The sequence below is a fragment of the Rousettus aegyptiacus genome, unplaced genomic scaffold (genome assembly GCF_014176215.1).
Source record: "Rousettus aegyptiacus isolate mRouAeg1 unplaced genomic scaffold, mRouAeg1.p scaffold_m13_p_6, whole genome shotgun sequence".
Taxonomy (NCBI): Eukaryota; Metazoa; Chordata; class Mammalia; order Chiroptera; family Pteropodidae; genus Rousettus; species Rousettus aegyptiacus.
Genome location: NW_023416309.1, coordinates 35442787 through 35463921, shown reverse-complemented (window position 1 = coordinate 35463921; position 21135 = coordinate 35442787). Strand labels below are relative to the sequence as shown.

General features: G+C 38.5%; 1 protein-coding gene across 4 annotated transcripts in view; it reads right to left on the bottom strand.

The window, feature by feature from the left end:
- The window catches only part of PLCE1 (phospholipase C epsilon 1), a 284212-nt gene that overhangs the window by 48146 nt on the left and 214931 nt on the right, over positions 1-21135 (bottom strand). For 3 of the 4 annotated variants that reach the window (XM_016164148.2, XM_016164149.2, XM_016164152.2), the window contains 11 exons: positions 20048-20723; positions 14873-15055; positions 13341-13458; positions 12591-12744; positions 10693-10815; positions 10471-10607; positions 7405-7643; positions 5821-5882; positions 5573-5738; positions 2602-2709; positions 1365-1481 (listed from right to left, as the gene is read on the bottom strand). In XM_016164148.2, the coding sequence (XP_016019634.2) occupies positions 1365-1481; positions 2602-2709; positions 5573-5738; positions 5821-5882; positions 7405-7643; positions 10471-10607; positions 10693-10815; positions 12591-12744; positions 13341-13458; positions 14873-15055; positions 20048-20723 (2083 nt within the window). The remainder of the gene's footprint in view (positions 1-1364; positions 1482-2601; positions 2710-5572; positions 5739-5820; positions 5883-7404; positions 7644-10470; positions 10608-10692; positions 10816-12590; positions 12745-13340; positions 13459-14872; positions 15056-20047; positions 20724-21135) is intronic. The other variant, XM_016164151.2, reaches the window with a different exon arrangement.

The window sequence follows — 21135 nt, the reverse complement described above, 5'->3', positions numbered from 1 at the left end:
TTTGTTGTAGGAAACTGTGTGTTAAAACTGTGTGATAAAAACTCATATATATACATTTAAGAAACTTAGATTTTCTACAGGTTAAAAAAATCATCCAAATGAAGAGTTTTAGTGGCATTTGAACTCACCTGTTAAAAGATAATACTTTCTCAATAAGTTTCTGAGAAAAACTGATTGATACCAGGAAACACACCACTTTTCTAGCCAAATAGCAACAAAAACCTTTGTATCATTAATGGAATTGAGAAACGAATATTATAATTTGGCAAGTGCACCTAATGACACCCCTTTTCCATCTGGATACATGTATATTTGTAAGGTATATTTATTAGCTACTGTAGCTATTAAGAGCAAATACAGAAATAATAAACTATTAAACCAGACATCTAAGTCACTGATCACAAAGTTTAAACCAAAAATTTCAAACATAATGAAGCATATTTTGATCACATTACTGTCGAAATAAGAAATGTACTTAAAATTTTTTATATGAGCAAAAGGGTTTTTTCTGCCATTAATAAATAATAGTATTAAAAATTACTTTCTACTTCATCACATTTATATAATTCTCTTTTATAGTCTATTTTTGCATGTTTTAATTAATGTATAAAATATATTAATAAATAGGATATATATAATTTAGAAATAAGTCAGTAAATGCACGGTAGGAATACAAGCAATAGTTTTTACTGTTAGGAGTATACAATCAAGTTTAGAGACCATTACTATAAATGATGGCAAAGGAAAGACAATATGAAAGGCTAATTAGTTTTGTTGGCATTAGTGTCTGGGGACATTTCCCGTGGGCCATGTCCCTCCCTTCCCTTGAGATCCATGTTTCCACAAAGGCCTCTACCAGTGGAGGAAGGGGGAAGTATAAGGGAATATCTGCCTGCATTATAGTTTCTTTGTATAAGGAAGGGCTGGGTGTTAACATAGCAACTGTTTTGGCCACTCTCAGTAATTTGTCAATTTACCTGTGGTGTGGGCCACAAGAAGATTTGACTTATTTGCCCTGAGATATTTTCAGCTTTTCCGAAAACTGATGGGTGACATCCTGACATCTCTGATTTGTGGTTCCAGAAGCACTGGAGAGTTGGTCTCGCCTTATTTCCTAAGACTTTCTGGAAATGGTCAGTAGACTACAGAACAGTGCTTCTGCTGCTCCAGCTGAAAAGGCAGACTGTCAAGGAGAGAGCCCAAGCTCCCAGGGCACCCCCATTTCTCAGGTCTAAGGGACCTTAACTGCATGTGCTTTACGGCTGAGGTCCAGCTGTGGTGTGGTCCATGGTGGCCCCATATAAAACTCAACAGTCTCAAGACAAAGGCCAAGATACCATTCTGCCCCTTAGCTAAAAGCTTACCTTAAAAATTTCGGCCATTTTTCGTTGCTGAGGCAATGAACAGTGGTTCTCAATCGATATGATGATTGGCAGGTCAGAGTTGATGAAGGCACTGCGATCAATGGCTTCAACCACTTCCTATAAGAGGCAAACAGCTCATTAAGTATCTCACTAGATATCTATCCAGGGTGTCAGAAGGCAAGGTACTTATAGCCAGAGAAAGCATTGAAATTGTTGTTTTCATAAGACTCTAACCAAAGTGACTTTTATCTTTTAAAATATATTTTCAAATTAAGCAAGAGTGTAAAGCTATTTTCCATAAAGACATTAAGCTGTTCAGATTGATTTTTGTTCAGATACTATGAAGAAAAGCTATCAGTATGCTGAATTTAACAAACCAATACATGTACATTGAGTACACTGTAGGTAAAAGACACTTTTAGTTACAGCATCAAAAATGGTGAGGCACAGGCACTTTCCTGTTCTCAAGGAGTTTATAATCTACTTAGGGTAGTAAGACATCTGTAAACACAGTTATCAACTCCTCTTCCTCTCAATATATAGCATAAGAGTTTTAACAGAGCCGAATAGGAAAATTAAAGAAAAAAAATGCATTTTAGACATCGTTTCCACATATAAGACAGAAGTAATAATATTCTTTCCCAGCCCAGCCACAGTTCAGAGAAAAATGATGTTACACAGCCAAAGGCCCCTCTAAATGAGGATAGTAACTGCATAATAAACTACTAAACTACCTAGAATTTGAAACAACAATCCAATGAGATCAGTCTTCCTGGGTGATTAACTTTCCAGGTGGAACCCATTCTCATTACTTTATAACGTTAATTATTTAATCATCTCCTAACACATGATGTTGGCCTTTGTCAGGGGGATACCAGGACAAATGACCTAGCAAGAGAATAGGCCCTGCCTTTTATATATCATCTTATGATATAAAATTTGCAACAACAGTATTACCTGAAAACTAATTTAAGGTAATGGTTACTAAACTTCGATTGAATGAGTATCTGAGAGTTCTAGATCAACTCCCCCCAAAACAAACATGCCTGTACACCCTGTGCAACTCTGTAAACAATTTTGGGAACTCTTCAGAGCCAGGGAAACAACTTCCCCCTCCCCCTACCTAAGGTATAATTTGGTAGAGTTTCTGATTTAAATGATAAATAAAGATAATGACTCTTTGTGGTTTGATTTAAAGAAAGTTATTACCTGGGAAGGGAGGTAAAGAAAGCATTACCTTGAAGGGGATCTTGGTTGTCAGTGTGTGTCCATGGTAAATGATGGGCATCCCATCATCTCCATCCCAGCAGTCCAACTCTACGCTCCTGCAGCCTTGCAAGAGAACCTGTGTGATCAATGAAGCAATCCACCCCAATGAGCAAATGGAGATAAAGCCTTAAACCCAGCATGTGATTCTACATATCGGTGTTCACATTCAGGACTAAAGCCAAGAGCATAAGATCTAAATAAGTATTGCATTTTGGCCAAAGGCCACAATTATTCAGGGGTGGGGTACGGATAGAACAGATTAAGATGGAAAGAGTGCTTACCAGAGCTGAATACCACTGGAAAGTAAAACTGGATAGCAAAAATATTTGACCATTTTCCCAGCAACTTCGGTTCCTAAGGGGACTTATATGTACATGGTACATGCTAAAATGAGAGAGCCAGGCCAGTGCTCTATCTGGGCAGATGTCAGTGGAGGTGATGCCACAGTCCAAACGGAATGAGGCCACTGATTCCTTAGTTAATTGTCCAAACATTAAATGAAACCAATCAGGATAAAATCTCCTCCAGATTTAGATCAAAATTCTGCCACTGGCTAAAACATTCGCAATGAACATGTAACGTGTAAGAAGAGTAGAAGCAAGTAATTTATCAAGGATCTGCCTTGCTGTCTAATTGTAAAACACTATGTAGAGCAGAGATGGCAAGTAATTGTGAACTTGCCTCTCCCATACCCTTAGTAGGTATCGGTAATCAATCACAATGTACTTGTTCCCTAAGCTTTGATAAGTTATTTCCCAATTTCTTCAGCAAAGTGCTCCGGGAAACTACCAAGGAATCAGATGAGATGATGATACCTATTTGCTATCCTGGATCTAAAGTTGGAAGCAGAGCTCCTGACACATATGCCTGAGTTGTAGCTCTGTAACTGTGCTTGAAGTAACCTCTTTCTCCATAGAATCTATCTGGAGATTATCTTAAAAGATACCATAAAAGATTACCTTGTATTGAAAGGGTAATCCAAACCAAGAGGCAGATATATTTGTGAATGGGCCAATCTACTGATTTAAGAAGCCATGTAACTATTACTCTGTGACAGCAATTCAATACTGGGGGCCAGTGGCCATAAGAGTTGCTACAACAAAACTCGGATAGTGGAATTCCTCTTTTTCTATTATTGTTGTATGAAATACTTGCTATATTCTTCCCATTCCCCAGTAAGCAGTACTCAGTGCTCCTGGGTGACCAGTCTTCCCAGGTAAAACTGATTCTGTGATCTAGAATCCTAAGGCTATCAGCCTCTTCCAGCAGACAGAGCTTCTGGAGGTATGTTGCTTTGGGCTGAAAATGATTGCGTAATGTGACAGCTGCTTCATCTCTGTAGCGAGCCTGCCACACTGGGAAGAACACTGACCAACTGGCAGCAGATGAGATGGTTGTTCAGCATGAAAAGACTAAAGATCTTAATCAAAGTCTGCATGACCTTAAGGCTTCCATATATGGCTAGAAAAGGAAAACCACAGCTGAAAATTCCAGATGAGAACAGGGTTTTTTCTCACTTTTCTTTTGCTCTATAGAGTAATGTTAGGAGGTCATTAGGTGGAGGGAGAGAGGTGAGTGGTAAGAAATAAAATTAAAGGGACAGTCATACTAGGTTTAATCATGTCTGTGAGTCCATCTGAGCACTTCTTTTTGCTTATTCAAAAGCTGTGACAATCTCTACTTGTGGTATAATATTAAGGAGTTAAAACAAAAACCCTGAAGTTGGAATAAAAGTTAGAGGACACTGGTTGTTGCTTATTTTCTTGGGAGAAATTCTTTCTCTCTCTCTCTCTTCCTCTGTCACCCCCTCCATTTTGCTTCCCTAGAACAATGGGTTTCAAACTCTTTAAATTTTGGAATCTGTGCAAAAGCAGGGCCAATATTAAAGCACATAAAAGAGCAGGACTTCAGTTGCAGTGGCAACAGGGTATGAGACCCTTTTCACTCTAAGGCTTGCTTATCTCACTGTCAGAAGCCAAGCACTCATTTTGAAAATCATTCTCTAAGGATGGCTTTATTTCATAATAAAAGTATAGTAGATTTTAGAGTTTAAAACATATTTTATATTAGATAAACTTTGGGACAGAACTGTGAGGAATATATAGACTAATTTGAGGAATATACAGACTAATTTGGAGAACAAAGGAAGCTCAAGTTTGCTAGATTTGTATAAGCAATACCATTATAATTTTCACACTTGGAACTCTGCCCCCTAACCCCTCCCATCGCACACTTAGCTCCTGCCTGATTATCTTTTCTTGTCAGAGTTCAGAAACAGACAGCATAGACTTGGAAGATGCAGAGAATATAGCAGAGAGGCAACTGACACACGGGTCATTGAGATTTGGATGTTTAGGTCGAAAGGATGTGTTTTTTCTTGTCCAGAGAACCTACTGAGTTCTCCAGGACATCCCCAGGGATTAAGTTACAGGTGCAGTGTGCCTGCCGTCTGTGTGGACTTTTTTTTCTTAAGTTGGTTAGGGATGGATCGATTAGATTACCTAACAAACTGTAAAGCAAAACAAACGTTACTTTGGGAATAACTTCATAGAAAGCTGCATTTTCTACTATGCTTTCTCGCCATAATATATTGATTTATTTAGCATTTAGTGAAATAATTAGATATTTTCCCATGGGAAAATCTAATTTTAGTAGGAGTAAGTCAGACTAACTAGGATCTAAAAGCTATGAGTCTCAAGCAAATACTTTTTTTTTTGGTTGCACAGAATAAAGGTTAAGGATAGATAGGGAGGAAAAAACCAAAAGTAGTAAAGAAAACAACTGTACATATGGGCAGTTTTCCCACACATCATGTTTCCTCACATTTCACATGTAGTTCATAAGTTCTTCACAGGAGTCTGGGGTCAGGTTTTTGAGACTTTGGGGGTCATGTAAATAAGGCTTAATGAAAACCACATTCAAAATGGAATTCTCAGTACCTGGCTGTAGAGCTCTACTGAGGATTCTCCTTTGAGCTGATGGCCTGTGAGGTAGGTATTGTGTGAAGATTCGATGTAATAGTAGGAGAGGGGCAGCTGCAATTCTCTAACGTTCTCCTGCGATTCATCATTTTTTGAGGCAAAATTATCTTTATCCATCAGAAACCTAGAGGAAACAAATTTTCTTAGGACTGTGTTGGAAGAATATATACTTTTAAGTGATAGGCAAAAAGTATTTTAAAAGTTACCTTGCAAATCCTTCAAATGACATTAGGCCTTGATGACACATACTAATGCTAGGCTCAAACTTCTGCAAGGGATACAAAAAGAGTGTTATTTAGGTAAAAGAAACTAAGGGGAGAAAAACTACCACATCATTTTTTATAGCTGTTCTGTTTTCATCAGGAAACGTATAAACCAAATATTTGAACTTATTTAGTTATGTAGTGGTAAGAAGTAGTTTTTTAGTCCCAAAGAAAATATTTATTATAAGTGAGTTTATCATATGAAGCATATTTATTTAAGAGAAAAATGGAGAGTAAGAGAAAAGAATAAGGCTGATTTACATGAAAACAAATTATAGCAGTTTATCCAGGTGAAAATGGGGATATTAATAGCAGCTACCATAGAGTTGGCGAAATGAGATTATTCTCATAGAACATTCAGTATAGTGCTTGTACTCAGTAATATTATATGGTACACTCAGCATGTGATAATAATCTTACAATTTAAACATTTTCAGTGATCAAATCCAATTGCTGGAGAGCTAATCCACTGAGTACCAATCAACTGACAAGGGAGATGGAAAACAGACTAATTCTGTGGCATGTGATAGCCACAATGAACTGTCTCACCTTACTATCTCCTGCTGCTCTCTAGCTGAAGCCATCACTGCATCCTCCCTGGATTACTGTCAAAGCTTCAGACCAGTCTTTCTGCTTCCAGTCCTTCCCTAGCAGTTTATTCTCTGGCGAGCCCATGGTGACCTCTTACAAACATGAATCAAATCATGTTACTCTCCTGCTCAAAAATTTCCATTAGCTCCCAGTTCTCATGGACTAAAGTCAAACTCTGTACCACGGCCTAAAATGCCTAGATGGTTCGGCCTCTGCTTACCCGTCTGAAAACAGGTCTACTGTTGTCCCTCTACCTTATGCGGCTACCATTACAGTCTTTTTTCTCTCTTAAACCCCGAGCTCACTCCTGCCTCAGACTTTGAGCTTCCCGTCTCCTGTCTGAAATGTTCTTTCCTCACACCTTCAATCTCTATGCATTCAGCCCTGGTGTCGCCTCCTCAGAGTGGCTTCTGCTTAGTCCTCTTAACTGTCCCGCACCGCTCCATCCCCCTACTCTGCTCAATATTTTTCAGAACCCATTATTACCTGAAATTATATTTTATCTTTATTTGTTTACTGTCTGCCTCACACACCCAAATGTATGCTGCGTTGAGGGCCAGAACTTGATCTGATTTACTACTATATTCCTAGGTCCTGGAACAGAGCCAGGCCCATAGCAGGAGCTAACAAATATTTGTTATATGATCAGAGACGTTGTAAACCTTGACTATTAATTCTATTGCATGTGCTAGAACAACGAGAAGGAATCATGTACTGATTTCTTATAACAGTCACTGAGTAAGAGAAGCCTTGAGACTTATGTTAATTACATGTTCAAGAAGTACACATATATTATGGATTTTTTGAAAAATCCTCTATTTCTGCCCCAGGCTTAGAGTCTGTGGAAAGGAGTATAGAAAAAATAAATGTTCAGTAGAAAGAATTAGAATGGTCAGAGGCTTTACACATATGTGTGCACAGGAAACAGGTACATACCTGGATGATGCTGAGGGTTTCATCGTAAGTGCAGTGTTCTCCTTGGCAATTCACTAGAAAGTCATTGAGCTGGAGTATTCCAACCCCAAATATGCCCAGGGATGTGCTCTCGACCCCAGTACCATTTGTCACGATACTTGCAGCAGCAATGGCATCAGAGATCTGCCTCTGGTTGTCTGACAGTTGCTGTTTACTTTTAATGAACAACCCCAAATTCGAGACATTTCTGGTCAACAAATCTGAAACAGAACCACCCAAAGAACATGGACAAGCTAGCCAGTATCTTCTACAAAGTTCATTTTAGAAATAATGGGATTGTGGCATTAGTAAGCTAGAGAAACTCTTCACTAATCTATCTAAACAAGCCACCAAATTCAGTATTTATTCCTGGCTTCACATAGTAGAAGGAATAAAAAAATGAATAAATGAATAAATAAAAGCAACTATGAGAAATTGATGACCTTTAAAGCCCATGAGCATAGGTATTAGATGGGAACTAAATGTACATTTAATTGGGGATTTTAGGCTGAATTTGGACTTTGGTTTTTGAGAATAACTACAACATTTTTATGTTTGCAAAGACGGAAGACATACTTTAAAAGTATAACTTTCAACATTTGTGTGCAGGTTTCTGTGAGAACATAAGTTTTCAATTCATTTGAGTAAATACCAAGGAATACAGTTGCTGGATCATATGGCAAAAGTATGTTTAGTTTTGTAAGAAATTGCCAGACTCTCTTCTGAAGTGGCTGGACCATTTTATATTCTTATCAGCAGTGTTCCAGGTGCTCTACACTGGCACCAGCTTTGGTATGATTGGTCATTTAAATTCTAGCTGCTTTGTAAGACACTCTAGCAGTTTCATACAGAGCTAAACAGAAGCTTATCATATGATCTAGCAGTTGTGTTCCTAGGTGTTTACCCATGAGTTGAAAACTTATGCTCACGCAAAAATGTACAAATATTTATAGCAGCTTTATTTATAATTGCAAAACCCTGGAAACTACCAAGATGTCCTTCCATAGGTGAACTGATAAAAAACTGTTTACATACATCCATACAATGGAATGTTAATAAGCTATGAAAAGAAATGAGGTAGCAAGCTATGAAAAGACATGAAGGAACCTTAAATCTATATTGCTAAGTGGAAAAAGCCAATCTGAAAAGGCTACATACTGTATGATTCCAACTATGTGACATCCTGGAAAAGGCAATACTATGGAGACAGTAAGAAGATCAACGGTCACCAGGGGTTCCAAAGGAGGGTGGGAAGAATGAAAAGGTGGAGCATAGGGAAATTTTAGGATGGTGAGACTCTTCTGTATAATACTGTAATGGTGGATACATGTCAATATACTTATGTCAAAGCCCATAAAATGTACAACACAAATAGTGAACATTAATGTAAATTGTAATCTTCGGTTAATAATAATATGTCACTAGTAATAACAAGTGTCAGAGAAGTTGCGGGGAAAAAGGAACCCTCACACACTGCTGGTGGGAGTGTCAATTGGTAGAGCCACTATGGAAAACATTATGGAGGTTCTTAAAAAGTTAAGAATAGAATTACCATATGACCCAGCAATCTTTCTTCTGGGTATCTACCCCTGAAATTTGAATCCCTTTATCTATAAAGATATATGTGCCCCTCTGTTCATTGCAGCATTATTCATGGTGGCTAAGACATGGAAACAACTGGTGTCCTTCAATAGATGATTTCCTAAAGAAGCTGTGGCACATATATACAATGGAATATTACTCCACCATAAGAAGAGACGAAATACTGCCATTTGTGACAACATATACGGATCTTGAGATTATCGCGCTAAGTGAATTAAGTTAGAGAAAAAGTTGAGAACCATATAATTTCATTCCTTTGTGGGATATAAAACTGAAAGCAAAAAAAATGAACAAGACAAACAAACAAAAGCTGATAGACACAGACAACAGTTTAGTGGTTACCAGTGGGAAAGGAGGGAGGGGAGGAGGCAGAAGAGAGTAAAAGGGGTCAAATATATGGTGAAGAAAGATGTGACTTTTGGTGGTGAACACACAATGCAATAATACAAATGCTGTATTATAGAACTGTAGACTTAAAACCTATATAATTTTATTAATTCATGTCACCTAGTAAATTCAATAAATAATTTAAAAAATATCAGTATTAGCATACTCGTAACAAATATACCACTTGTAACAAATATACACTAAAGCCAGATATTAATAATAGGGGAAACTATGCATATATGTGTGGGGGGAGAGTATATGTGAATTCTATTTTCTGCTCATTTTTCTGAAAACCTAAAACTGCTTTTAGAAAAAGATTATTAAATTTTTAAAAAGTATATCTGGTTTAAAAATCCATAATTATGCACATTTTATGACTAAAGTTGAAAAAGGTTAATATTTTTAGCTTAAGGACAATACGGGTTTTAAATAATTGAAAAGCAACTACATGAAAGAGGTCAGCTTTTTTGTTTTTGTTTTTTTTTTCTTGTGTTTATAGTTTCCAGCAAGAACAGAAGAAAAAAATAATAGGCTTTAAAGTGCATGGGTGGTGATGGTAATGGTGGTGGTGATGATGAGTGGGACAGAAGAACCATACATTCTGGTTTACATATTAGGAAAATGTCCTAGAAGCTCAGACAAGAATGTTCTCCTGGGGTCACCAAAATTCTCCTTGTTAAAGGGCAGAGAACTCCCACTCTGGTGTGCAGCACCCATGGCCTGTAGACAGGGAGGAGACTGGCAGTTCTCAGCTAGGATGCACCACACATCCAGTGGACATTTGGAAATGGAAATGGACGGGAAAAGGTTTTGGGTTGTCAGAATGACTGGAGGGCTCTGCTGGTTAAATGTCCTAAAATACATGGATGGACCTCCGAATGATTAATTTTCTTGTTCTGAATGCCAATGACACCTTAAAATAACTGTCTACACGTTTCACCATGTTCTAGGCAGCAGCACACCATGTAGGACAGGTTGAGGGTTTGTGTGATTGAATCTCCAACCTTATTTTTTTTGATAGAAAGGTCTCAAAGGGAAAGATTAAATTGTTCCACAAACCTAGGTCAGGCTGAAGACCGCTGGTGTTTTCATCAATGGTTAGGTTGGTGTAGAGTGGGGCTGACTCAGAGCCTGCTCGGTTGCAGGGCACGGCATAGAGGTCAAAGAGATCCTTCAGGTCCTTTCTGCTCCTTACACTGGGCGAAGCATGAAAAGATCTCACATTTAGTACTGTTATTAAAATGTGGGGCTGACAAAGGGTAAGAAGAAATCATGTCATACCTGAATGATTTGAACAGCTCAACAAATTCAACAAAACTCATGCTACTGTCTGAAACCATGAAACTCTGAAAGCCTTTCATTCCTCCTTTGATCCGCCCATGCCAGCTGCTGCTGCTCCAAGCACTGCAACAAAGATACGGCCTTAATGGGCAAAACCAGAGCCAGTTTTGTCATTCTGCCCCAAGAAGCATTCTCTGATTAACAACATGAACAAAAAGATGGATTGCAGATCATTTAAGGTGGAAACTATTTTTTAGACTCTCTTCATTTCCCTCAAAATTAATCTATATTATATGAGAAGAAAGCAATTATACATTGAAAGCACTTCGTGTTTACAGCCTATTTAATGAGGGCATAAGACTGAGGTTAAAATGCCTGTACTAATCGAAACAGTTCTTTGAAACCACAGGTCAATGAGGGAAAAAGGTAAACAGTATTTTTGAAGAAAAGTCATTTTTAAAAAGAGCCCCAAATTACTCAATCATAACCTATGGAAAGTTAGGCATATTCTTTCCTATATTCTGAATTATAGAAACACACTTAAGAAGAAAGTCTCAAATGTATCAGTCTTCTTTTTCCCTTTTTAACCAGTTCTAAGATGAAAACGGGGAAAGGCTTTTAATGCTAATGGAAAATGTGAGTCAGAAAAATATTAGGAATGGAAAGAAGCCAACTCTGCCTTGGATTATATTTGCACCTGCCAAGGCTGTATCTATTCAATATAAAAGTATCAGTCAACCAGATCAGAAATTCAGTCTGGCTGTTTCACAACATTTTTTATCTTGTACACTAGTTTCCTGTTAGAATAGTATGAGAAATGTTTTGACGGGTTTTTAGTCAAATTAATGAACAGAATCTTTTTTTCTTTCATTTTTGTTTTTGCTTTTTATTTTTCATGTTAGAAATGTTTCAAATGTATAAGAAAGTAGGAGAATATTGTAACGAATAGCCTGTTTACCCTCAATCCTGCTATTTATTCACGGAAGATTATTTTGTGTTGACATCTGAAGGGTATCTCCATTAAAGAAAGAGTATTACAAAAGGACAGATTTCTAGTACTTTGTAGGCATAGGTTGTTGACCCTCCTCGTGGTGTGGGAAACAGAGGGTGGAGGTTCAGGAAGAGGGACAAGTTCAGATAAAGTGGCCTATCATGTGCATTTAAATAAGTACTCCCTGTCTTCCTTCCTTCTACTTCCAGGTCTAGCATTGTCTGTAGGTGCCTCTGACTTCAGGGAACTGTAGTCGTCCACTACTAAGCATATCTAACTTGCTGTAATATATTCATTTCTCTAGGCATGTATATTTTATATAGGAGAAGAGTATTAAATATATTTCACCCATAAACCAAGGGGCAAGCAGCTTACTTTACAACTCAATTTATTCTTCATGTAGGGCAGTGCTATCCAACAGAACTTTCTGCAGTGATAGAAAAGTTCTGTATCTGCATTGTTCAGTACAGTAATCACCAGCCACTCTGCTTCTGAGACGCTTTTAATGTGGTTAGTGAGACTAAGGAACTGAATTTTCAATTTCTTTTCATTTTAACTAATTTAAATTTGAATTTACATAGCCACCCACCACTTCCAGCCCCTCCACCTCCCCTGCTAGTGGCTACTATTTTGGATAGTGCAGATTTAGAGACTCGCAACTGGGCTACTGACCTTCAAAAGGTTGCTATATCAAATAATTAGGAGCAATTCCAGTAACATGAGAAGAAAAGAGTTTAAAATCAGGAAAATTAGGAACATTAAAAAATTAGGGTTTTTTTCAATTTTCAATGTAATTGTTAAATCACAAGTAGAGATAGTCTTTCCACAGAATACTGGAAGAAGACACCCTCCTACACCACTTGAATGATGTGGAGTGTCCTTCTGTTTTATCATGTTAAGGCCCCACCTGGATGGGCTCTTGTTTGAAGACAGCGCGGGGGAGGACACTGGCCTGATGGGAGATGATGTCCCGGAAGCCAAGTTAGGTGACACAGCCGTGGTCAGGGAGTGGGCTCTTCTGGAAGGGAGAGGGTTAGGCGGGCTTGGGATGGCATTTGCCTCTGTGAAAATGAGAGACAGAAAACAGACAATGATTCCAATTATACTTTCCCTCAGAGAGCAAATAAAACCAAGATGCTTCTGAACATCTGAGCAAATCAATCTATGCAGACAATTTCTATACATGAAGTATCAAAGTATTCTGATGAATGGACTCAACCCTAGGGTTATCAACCCTACTTACACATTAGAATCATCTGGGAGTTTAACAAGTATATAGCTGTCCAGTCCCAGCCAGAGAGCATCTGAGTCTTTTGGGTAGGGGTGTGACGAGGGGATCCAGATTAATTTTTTTAAAACCTCTAATATCCAGTTTGGGTTGAGAATCACTGGTCTAATCCATCAAATTGTATCTTGTATGGCTAATATTCCCTGTCAATAATGGCAAGTTAATTAATGAAAATTTTCTTTCAAGTATACTGTGCTTTCAGAAATACCTTTTGGGTTCCATCATCTAGCTAAAAACAAAGATAAGTATATTTAACAAGAAAAAAAGTTTTGTCAAGAATGCCTACCACACTTAAATCACAATTTGAAACCAAATGCCACATTTTTCCCCATCGAAACACCAATCTCAGCTGTGAAAATGCTGCTTTACCTGATTCTTCTTGTTCGTTAGCGTCTTGAGGATCAGAGCCACTCCGGCTCCGACACTCTCTGTGCATTTTGGCCTTTCGGGTGGCCATCTCGTCGTCGGTTGCCTCTCCACTCTCACCCTGGGAACACAAAACTCACGATGTTTCTCATTCTGTATTTCTCTCCCACTACTGCATTAGTTCTGGCAGGTCCCTATTTTTTGACTTGACCTACCTTCAATGCTGCCTCCCCCTGGTGAAGCCAGTAAAGACCTACGTGAAGGCTGACAAAGTATTTGTTCTTCACGGTAAAGCAGCACTCCTCAGAGGAGGGGGCAGACAAGAGGAGGTATCCAACCCCTGGGGTCTCCGTGTACAGACAGAATTATAAAGCAGATAAAGTTCGACTTAGGTATCAACGGCCTCCCATATACAAAGAGTAAGACCTTTTCTAGATAATCACGGAGAAAATATATTATCATGTTACAGTGATAATATATAATGAGATATGTAACATAGAGATAAGTATGTTTTTTACTGTGATAAAAACATACCAAAATTTACCATCTTAACCATTTTTAAGTGTGCTGCATAGTGTGAACTATATTATTGTGCAACAGATCTCTAGAACTTTCTCATCCTGTAAAACTAAAACTCTATACCTATCGAAAGACTCCCCCTCTTCCCTTCCCCACCAGGCTCTGACAACCACCATTCTACTTTCTAGGAGTTTGACCACTCTAGGTACCTCATATAAGTGAAATCATGCAATATTTGTCTTTTTGTGACTGGCTTATTTCACTTAGGATAGTGCCCTCAAGATTTATCCACGTTGTAGCATATGACAGTATTTCTTCCTTTTTTAAGGTTGGATAATATTTCATTATATGTATATACCACATTACAAAAATCCTTCATCTGTGGATGGATATTTAGGTTGCTTCTAGTGATAATATATGATACATTGCTTTCTATGATTAGCATTTTGGCCCTCTAAGACCTTCAAAATCTGATCCCTGTTCCTTTCTAGCCTTTCCTTGCTCACTATAGAGCCTTTTGTCCAGCTTGGAACATGAACTCAGAACTACAACACATGCGCTTCCCTGAACAAGCCCAATCTTTCATGCCTCTCTGCTGCCTCATCTACTAGGGATTCTTTTCCCTGTGTGGACTGTTTGGTAAACTACATATCCATCAAGATCTATCTGTCAATTTCTCTGTGAAGTCTTCCCTGCCAGTCTCAGCACTCTATCTTCCTTCTCTCTCCTCCCACAGCTCTCTGCAGATGGCTTGACAATGACTCTGATTTAGATCTTACTGTTTGTTAACACATCAGTGCCCCTTTGTGGACTCTGACTTTTACCTGGTGTTGACTCAGTTCCCAGCACTAGGTGTGGCAGCCCGGAGGTGCTTGGTAAGCCCTTGTATTTCATTTATTCTGTATCTCATCTTGTCCCAAACCAAATGACCTAAGGTTGTTTTACGGTAATGTAGACCATACAATGGTCCCGGGTGATTGGGTCTGATGCTTAATACACAAGTTAAGACACTCTACCCTCATAAGGATTTTCTTCTTTTTCTTGGTGGTGCTTATGCCCAAGGTGTTGTTCCTCTGCATGCTGGGCTTCTCAGTACTCTTTGCTGATATCCCAGGGCTGGGGTTTCGAGTACTCCATCGTCTGCCACCAAACAACTCCACAGCATGAGCCAAAGTCGGGCCTTCGTACCGTCCATCCTCCTGTAAAGAACCAGATGCTAAACACACAAGGGAACAGCAAGCAATGGGGAAGTAAATAAATGAATGGCTTCCAGTAAATTCCCAGAGGTGGAAAAGCACAGGCAGCCACCAAAGAATAATAATTTGGCCACCCAAGTGGCCCTGTTTTCTGCTAGGACTCTCCACTGGGGATTTCATCATGTCCTCTAGACCTGGTCACATCCCTGCTGAGTTCCAGTGATGTGCTTTGATAGGGCCATGTTCTACTAGGCTTAACAAAAAGAAAATTTTCCCTTTCCAGTTTCAGAGATTATGTTCCAGAATTAACACTGTAGAAAAATTCATTAAGATGTACTTTGCAAATTACGGCTTTGGAGGGCTTCAGGGGTATATTTGTGTGTGTGTGTGTGTGTGTGTGTGTGTGTGTGTGTATGTGTGTGTGTGTGTGTGTGAATCTATTTAAGTAAATTAAGTTCTATTTATCATTGCATTACTCCAGGTGTATTTTCACTTAGTTTGATGCTTGGGACAGTCTGACTTGAAATACGGAGTATGTGGCATACATGACATTCACCTTGGAGGGCTCTGAGGAGTGCGTTGAGTAGTTGGGCTGCTGGGCTCTTGAGTGACTGATATCCAGGGACAGAGAGCCCAGGGACTCAGAACACCATTCCTACTATGATGCAGTGAGCAATGAAAACATACTCAAGGGGAGGGTGAGTGTTTATAACAGCTGCTTCTTGTAAGGCAACTCCCTGTAAGCTGCAGCGATTTAATTATTGAATTAAATATTAATTGTTCAATTAACAGTGATCCATAATTCTCCCTGTAAGTCAGGAAAGCTAATTAATAAAACTACAAAATGTTGCGTATGAATTAAAGATGATATTGATAGTTCATAGGTTTAATAAAAGGGCTCTTTTAAAATTAATTCCCATTTACTGTCTTTACTTTCTGCAAACTTTTAAGGTTAGCCCTCCTTTGCAGTTCTGAAGAAGTGCTTGTAAATAGTTTTTCTTTGTTGTAGATAATGCACAAATAATAATGAGGCTTTGAGTGTGTGCATCTACTCCTTCATCCTAATGTTCAGTGACAATTTGGCTTTATAACTTGAGTTGTGACCTTCCTATTCCTACATCTTGTTACAGGCCCCAGGATGCTAAGCAACTTGGATGCTGGATGTGGGAAACCTTTATGCCTGTCTATTAATCATTTCTCTTTTCTCTAACCATACCCCAATTTTGCTTTATCTCTTTTCTGCTGGTTAAAATCTTGGGTCTATCAATCAAGGTGGAACATCTTAGACTAATGGTTGACACAGAATCCAAATAAGCCAGTCAGAATCTCCCTCTCTGGAAGCTGAATCTTGAATGCAGTAATACAGAGAATGAAAACGGTTGATTATTCCAACTGATGCTGAAGAGAGTCCCTGCTAACAAGTCACTACAACTGACTCCAAAGTGGAATAAACATTTCATGACACAGTTTCATACCTTATTGAATAACATTCTGTATCTGAAATTTTGTATAATTTTATCAATAGGTGTTAACTAAAACAGCTTAAAAAACTGAATAGCCCCTTTATTAAAATTTAAAATTTCTGCTCTGCAAAAGACACTATCAAGAGAATTAGAAAGCAAGCCTCAGACTGGGAGAAACCATTTGCAAAAGAAACATCTGCTGAAAACTGTTATCCAAAATATACTAAGAAATCTTAAAACTCAATAAGAAAACAAACAACCTGATTAAAAAATGAGCCAAAGACCTTAACAGACACTTCGCCAAAGATACACAGATGGCAAGTAAACACAACACCGAGTGTGAACTCTAAGGTAAACTATGGTCTTTGGGTGCTTATGATGTGTCCATGTACATTCATCTTTTGTAAAAATGTAGTCCTATGGTGAGTGATGTAGATAATGAGGGAGCTCATGCATGTGTGGGGATGGGAGGTTGGTGGAAAACCTCTATAGCCTCCTCTCAATTTTATCAGATGCTTAAAACTCCTCTAAAAAATAAAATCTTTAATAAAAAAAGTTAACAGACCCATTACCGACTACATATAAAAGAATTAGCCTCTACTGCTTTGGTTTTTCTAAATTCAGAACATCCCAACATGGGCCAAGCTTTACCCTTAATGATAATCTTTTAGGACTGAAAAAAGGCAGAATGCCTTCGTTTCATCTTTAAAGGTGGCTTTTTGAGAACTAAATTGTAGTTTGAATCATTCTTTAATTTTATGCAAAATGATAAATTTGTTTGGGATGGGTGAAGGATGTACCTTTTCTTTTTAACTTGGGAGGACCATTGTGAGTGAAGGCACAGTCTTAGTTTTAGAAAAAAGTTCATGTGGAAGTTGAGGAATAGGAAATTGATCCCTTAAAAGTATTCATGCACTTTGACCTCTTGGCATACGTTTGTGTATGATATCTTGAAGATGGTTAAACTAATCTAATCCCTTGAATAAGTCCTTCCTTTTTTTTCTTGAAGATAGCCAGAATCTGTTTCTATTGCATATAACCAAAGAAGTTTATTTGGTAATCCTATATTTAATCTTCTCAGCTTCTGAGAGATTTTTCCAAATACCTAAGATTATGGGTTCTTAGTTCTGTTCGTGATAACCTTGAGCCAAAGTTTATGATACTAGTCTTTCTTCCACACTCCACATCATATCCCTACACGGCTTACTTTCTTTTACTTTCCTATCTTCCGAGGCTTCATTACAAATGTCACTATTTCTTCTTGTCTTTGCTTTATCTCCTGTTACTATTTCCATTAGATCAATTTACATATACTAGTATTAAAATACTTATATTTAAATGTAACCTCACATAAGGGGACTCAGATATCAGAAAGATTTTCTATACAAGCTCTTTCTAAACTGGGGCTGTTAACAGAAGTTTGGAAGAACAGGACTTTTCATAAATTTCCTTAACTTATATATACATTTAAATAGGTTTTTTGTTTTTTTGTTTTTGTTTTTTTTTGGTACCTTAAGACTTCTCAGAGCCTTATTATAAGTCACCATGAGGGGCATTTAGTATAATGCCTATTTGATCTTTTGTCCTCCAAATACCAAATTAGCATCTTTTGATGTTCCCTGGGACAGTCTGGGAACTGATCTATATGATAAGGAAATGATCAGTTCATTGACCTTTTCCACTTTTTACAAAAAAAAAAGAAATCTTAGATTTCTGTTTGTAAGACATGCCACCTGTCTTCATGAGTGGCTCATGTAGAACAATGTTTTAAGGAAGAACATCACTAATATCTTCAGAAGTGACTGAGGTATATGAAGCAGTTTTGCTTTTATGTCGTAACCCCTTGGTTCCATGCAGGGGTAGTGGGATGCTGGGCTGGGGGCGGGGGGCAGGAGGGGTGTAACTGTCTGCAGCTAGGTAGGACTGAGTTGGCCCCAGGTCACTTCCTGTGTCATTGCTCCAGCGTTACTGCTTATCTCTTCTCATCTGCTGTTCCTGGTTTCAGCTGGTGCCTCTTTTAGCAAAAACTGAAGGTTGACAGGGCAAATGAGAAACCAAGTACACTTTATGGGTTAGTTCAGTTACTTTATGCTATAAGCTTGGGATGGAAACAAATGGAGTAAATAAATCACATAGGCTTTGTGACAGTGGTCGTAATTGAGCTTTGGTTTATGGCCAGGTTGAATGGATTGTCGCGATTCTAGAATGCTGAGGAATTAAAAACCAATATTCATAATAGCTCCTAGAGACCTTTCTTCCTAGCAGCTGATTGCATTGAAAACTCCCTGTGGAGTAGATAGGAAACAGGGATTTTGGTTTACATTTTAGATGAATTAATAAAACTAGCTTTGTGCTGTGTGCAGCAGTAGACTAATTGTGTATATAGGCCTATGTGCTTATTAATTAATTAACCAAGTTAGTTATTCGGCATATGACCTCACTCATAATTATTGCACATATATGTGGGAAGGAGAAAGAAGGAGCATTAAATGTGCCTCTACTAACATCCCAGAGGGGAAAATGATTTTACCTGTCAGAGATATGTTAGGACTATGAAAAGTACACGTAGTCAGTCATTTTAGTAATTCAAATCACAGTTCTATTTGTTTTGTGACACTAGTAAAAAAGATCATTTTTTTCCCCCCAAAAGATAGAAAAGAAATTAAATACTGTGATATGACTTGTTTGACAATACTATCAACAGTGTCACCCTGTGGCGGGTGTATAATTCAATTTCCAGGTGATTTCTGCCCTCCTTCCGCCACAAGCACGACTCTGGTTATGCCCGTGTTTCTTCTCGCTGCCTCATTCAGCCAACCTTAGCTGGGGTGTTACAGTGCCTGATAATTCAGGTTTAATGAGAACCTCACTCAGTTTAAACAGCTGACTGTGAGAAACTGCCTCCCATAGGCTGCTGCCACTACGAACCTGGTTAGAAAGAACTTCATGTATGAATTATCCCACATTGGGGAAAGTTTCTCTCAACCTTAGAACTTCTAAAATTAGGCAGCAACATAGAGCCAGTTAAATAACTCTCCGAGAGTCACATAGCATATTGGGTGATACAGCAGGATTTGTATTTTCAAGGTATCAGTTAGTCCCTGATTAATAAGAAAAGCATCAGATTACAACGCCTTCAGTGGAAACTTTAAGTGAAAATGCTTATATTAATTGGTTTCTTTCCAGGTGTGAGAAGAACGATGACCACAGCCACTATTTTCATGAAAAATAATAACAGGACCTACTGTGAGCCACTATCCTTTATACAGATGAATTTACATTATGGCTTTGCACACATTAACTCAATTAAACCTCACAGCCACTCTATGAATAGGTATCATTGTTATTCTCATTTTATAGATAAGAAACTGAGCACAGTGCGGTTACATAAAAGCTGCCTACTATCATTCAGGGAGGAAGTGCCAGAGCTGGGAGAATGAATCCCAGTGGTTTACTTGCCAAGTGTGTTTTTATGAGATTTAGATCCTGAGAATTATGCTAGTGAGGAGAGAGGGAAGGTTGTACCCCTTACCTGATAGAGGCTGACGTATTGTTTCCGTAGCCACTGCTGCCTTTGGTCAGGGAACTTCCTCATCTTTCTCACAGCCCTAGTGAGTTCCAATAATCCGCTGAAGAGCATTTTAGCTGTGTGCTTTGGTGCCACAAAATGCAATAATCTATTGTCCGTGGTCTGAAGCCCATAGAGCAATGTCACACCAGTCTCTGAGAGAAACATGCTACTCAGTTTGTTCTGAACACACACAGTGTGTATATCAATGCTAGGGTGTCCCATGTACACAGCCTTTGCTGAAAACAGATCCAAGACCCCCTCTACCAGGCCACTTAATCCAGCATTGCCCAGTAATGGGAATTTGCCAGGCTCAGATGTGTTACTAAGCATACCAAGTTTTGCTTTAGCACTGGCTGGGGAGGCAGTGGTGGGCTTTATCCAGGTCAAGGTGCTATTGTCAGGCTGAAGCTGGAGGAAGCAGCGGGCAGAGAGGTGTGTGTCCTGGTCATAGTGGATAACCGTGGCTCCCTGCAGTAGGAACTGGTGCACATCAGCTCGGATGGATAGGACGTACCACGGGATGAGCTCTGTCCCATGGTCAAAGGCCTTCTGCGGTTCTTCTAATCCGTGAGGATCCCATTCTTTCGGCTGCTCAAAAATGTCATTTTCAGAATCCAACAAATCTCCAATTATAAACCTGATGGAAAGAGATACAAATTTTGCCTGTATTATAATGAGAAGTGAGAACGACACAAAACCTTTCACTGACACTGGACATCTCTTTATTCCACTACGAATTCAAATTAGCACAGCAAATATAAAATGCTGAAAGTTATAGAGTAATTTTTTATAGCTCTATTTTAAAGCCTGATATTTATCAATGTGTCTGACCAAAGGCATAAGGAAAGAAACTCCCAGATCAATTAATGTATTTTTAACAGCAACAACAATAATCCTCATTATGTATTAGTTTTCCCTCTTGTGTTAGGAACTGTTACTTTATATACATTCTTGCTCTTAATTCAACCTACTAACGAAGTAAGCCTTAGTTTTTTTTTTTTTTTTTTTTTTTCAACCTATGAGGATACCTGAGGTATAGAAGGGGTAAT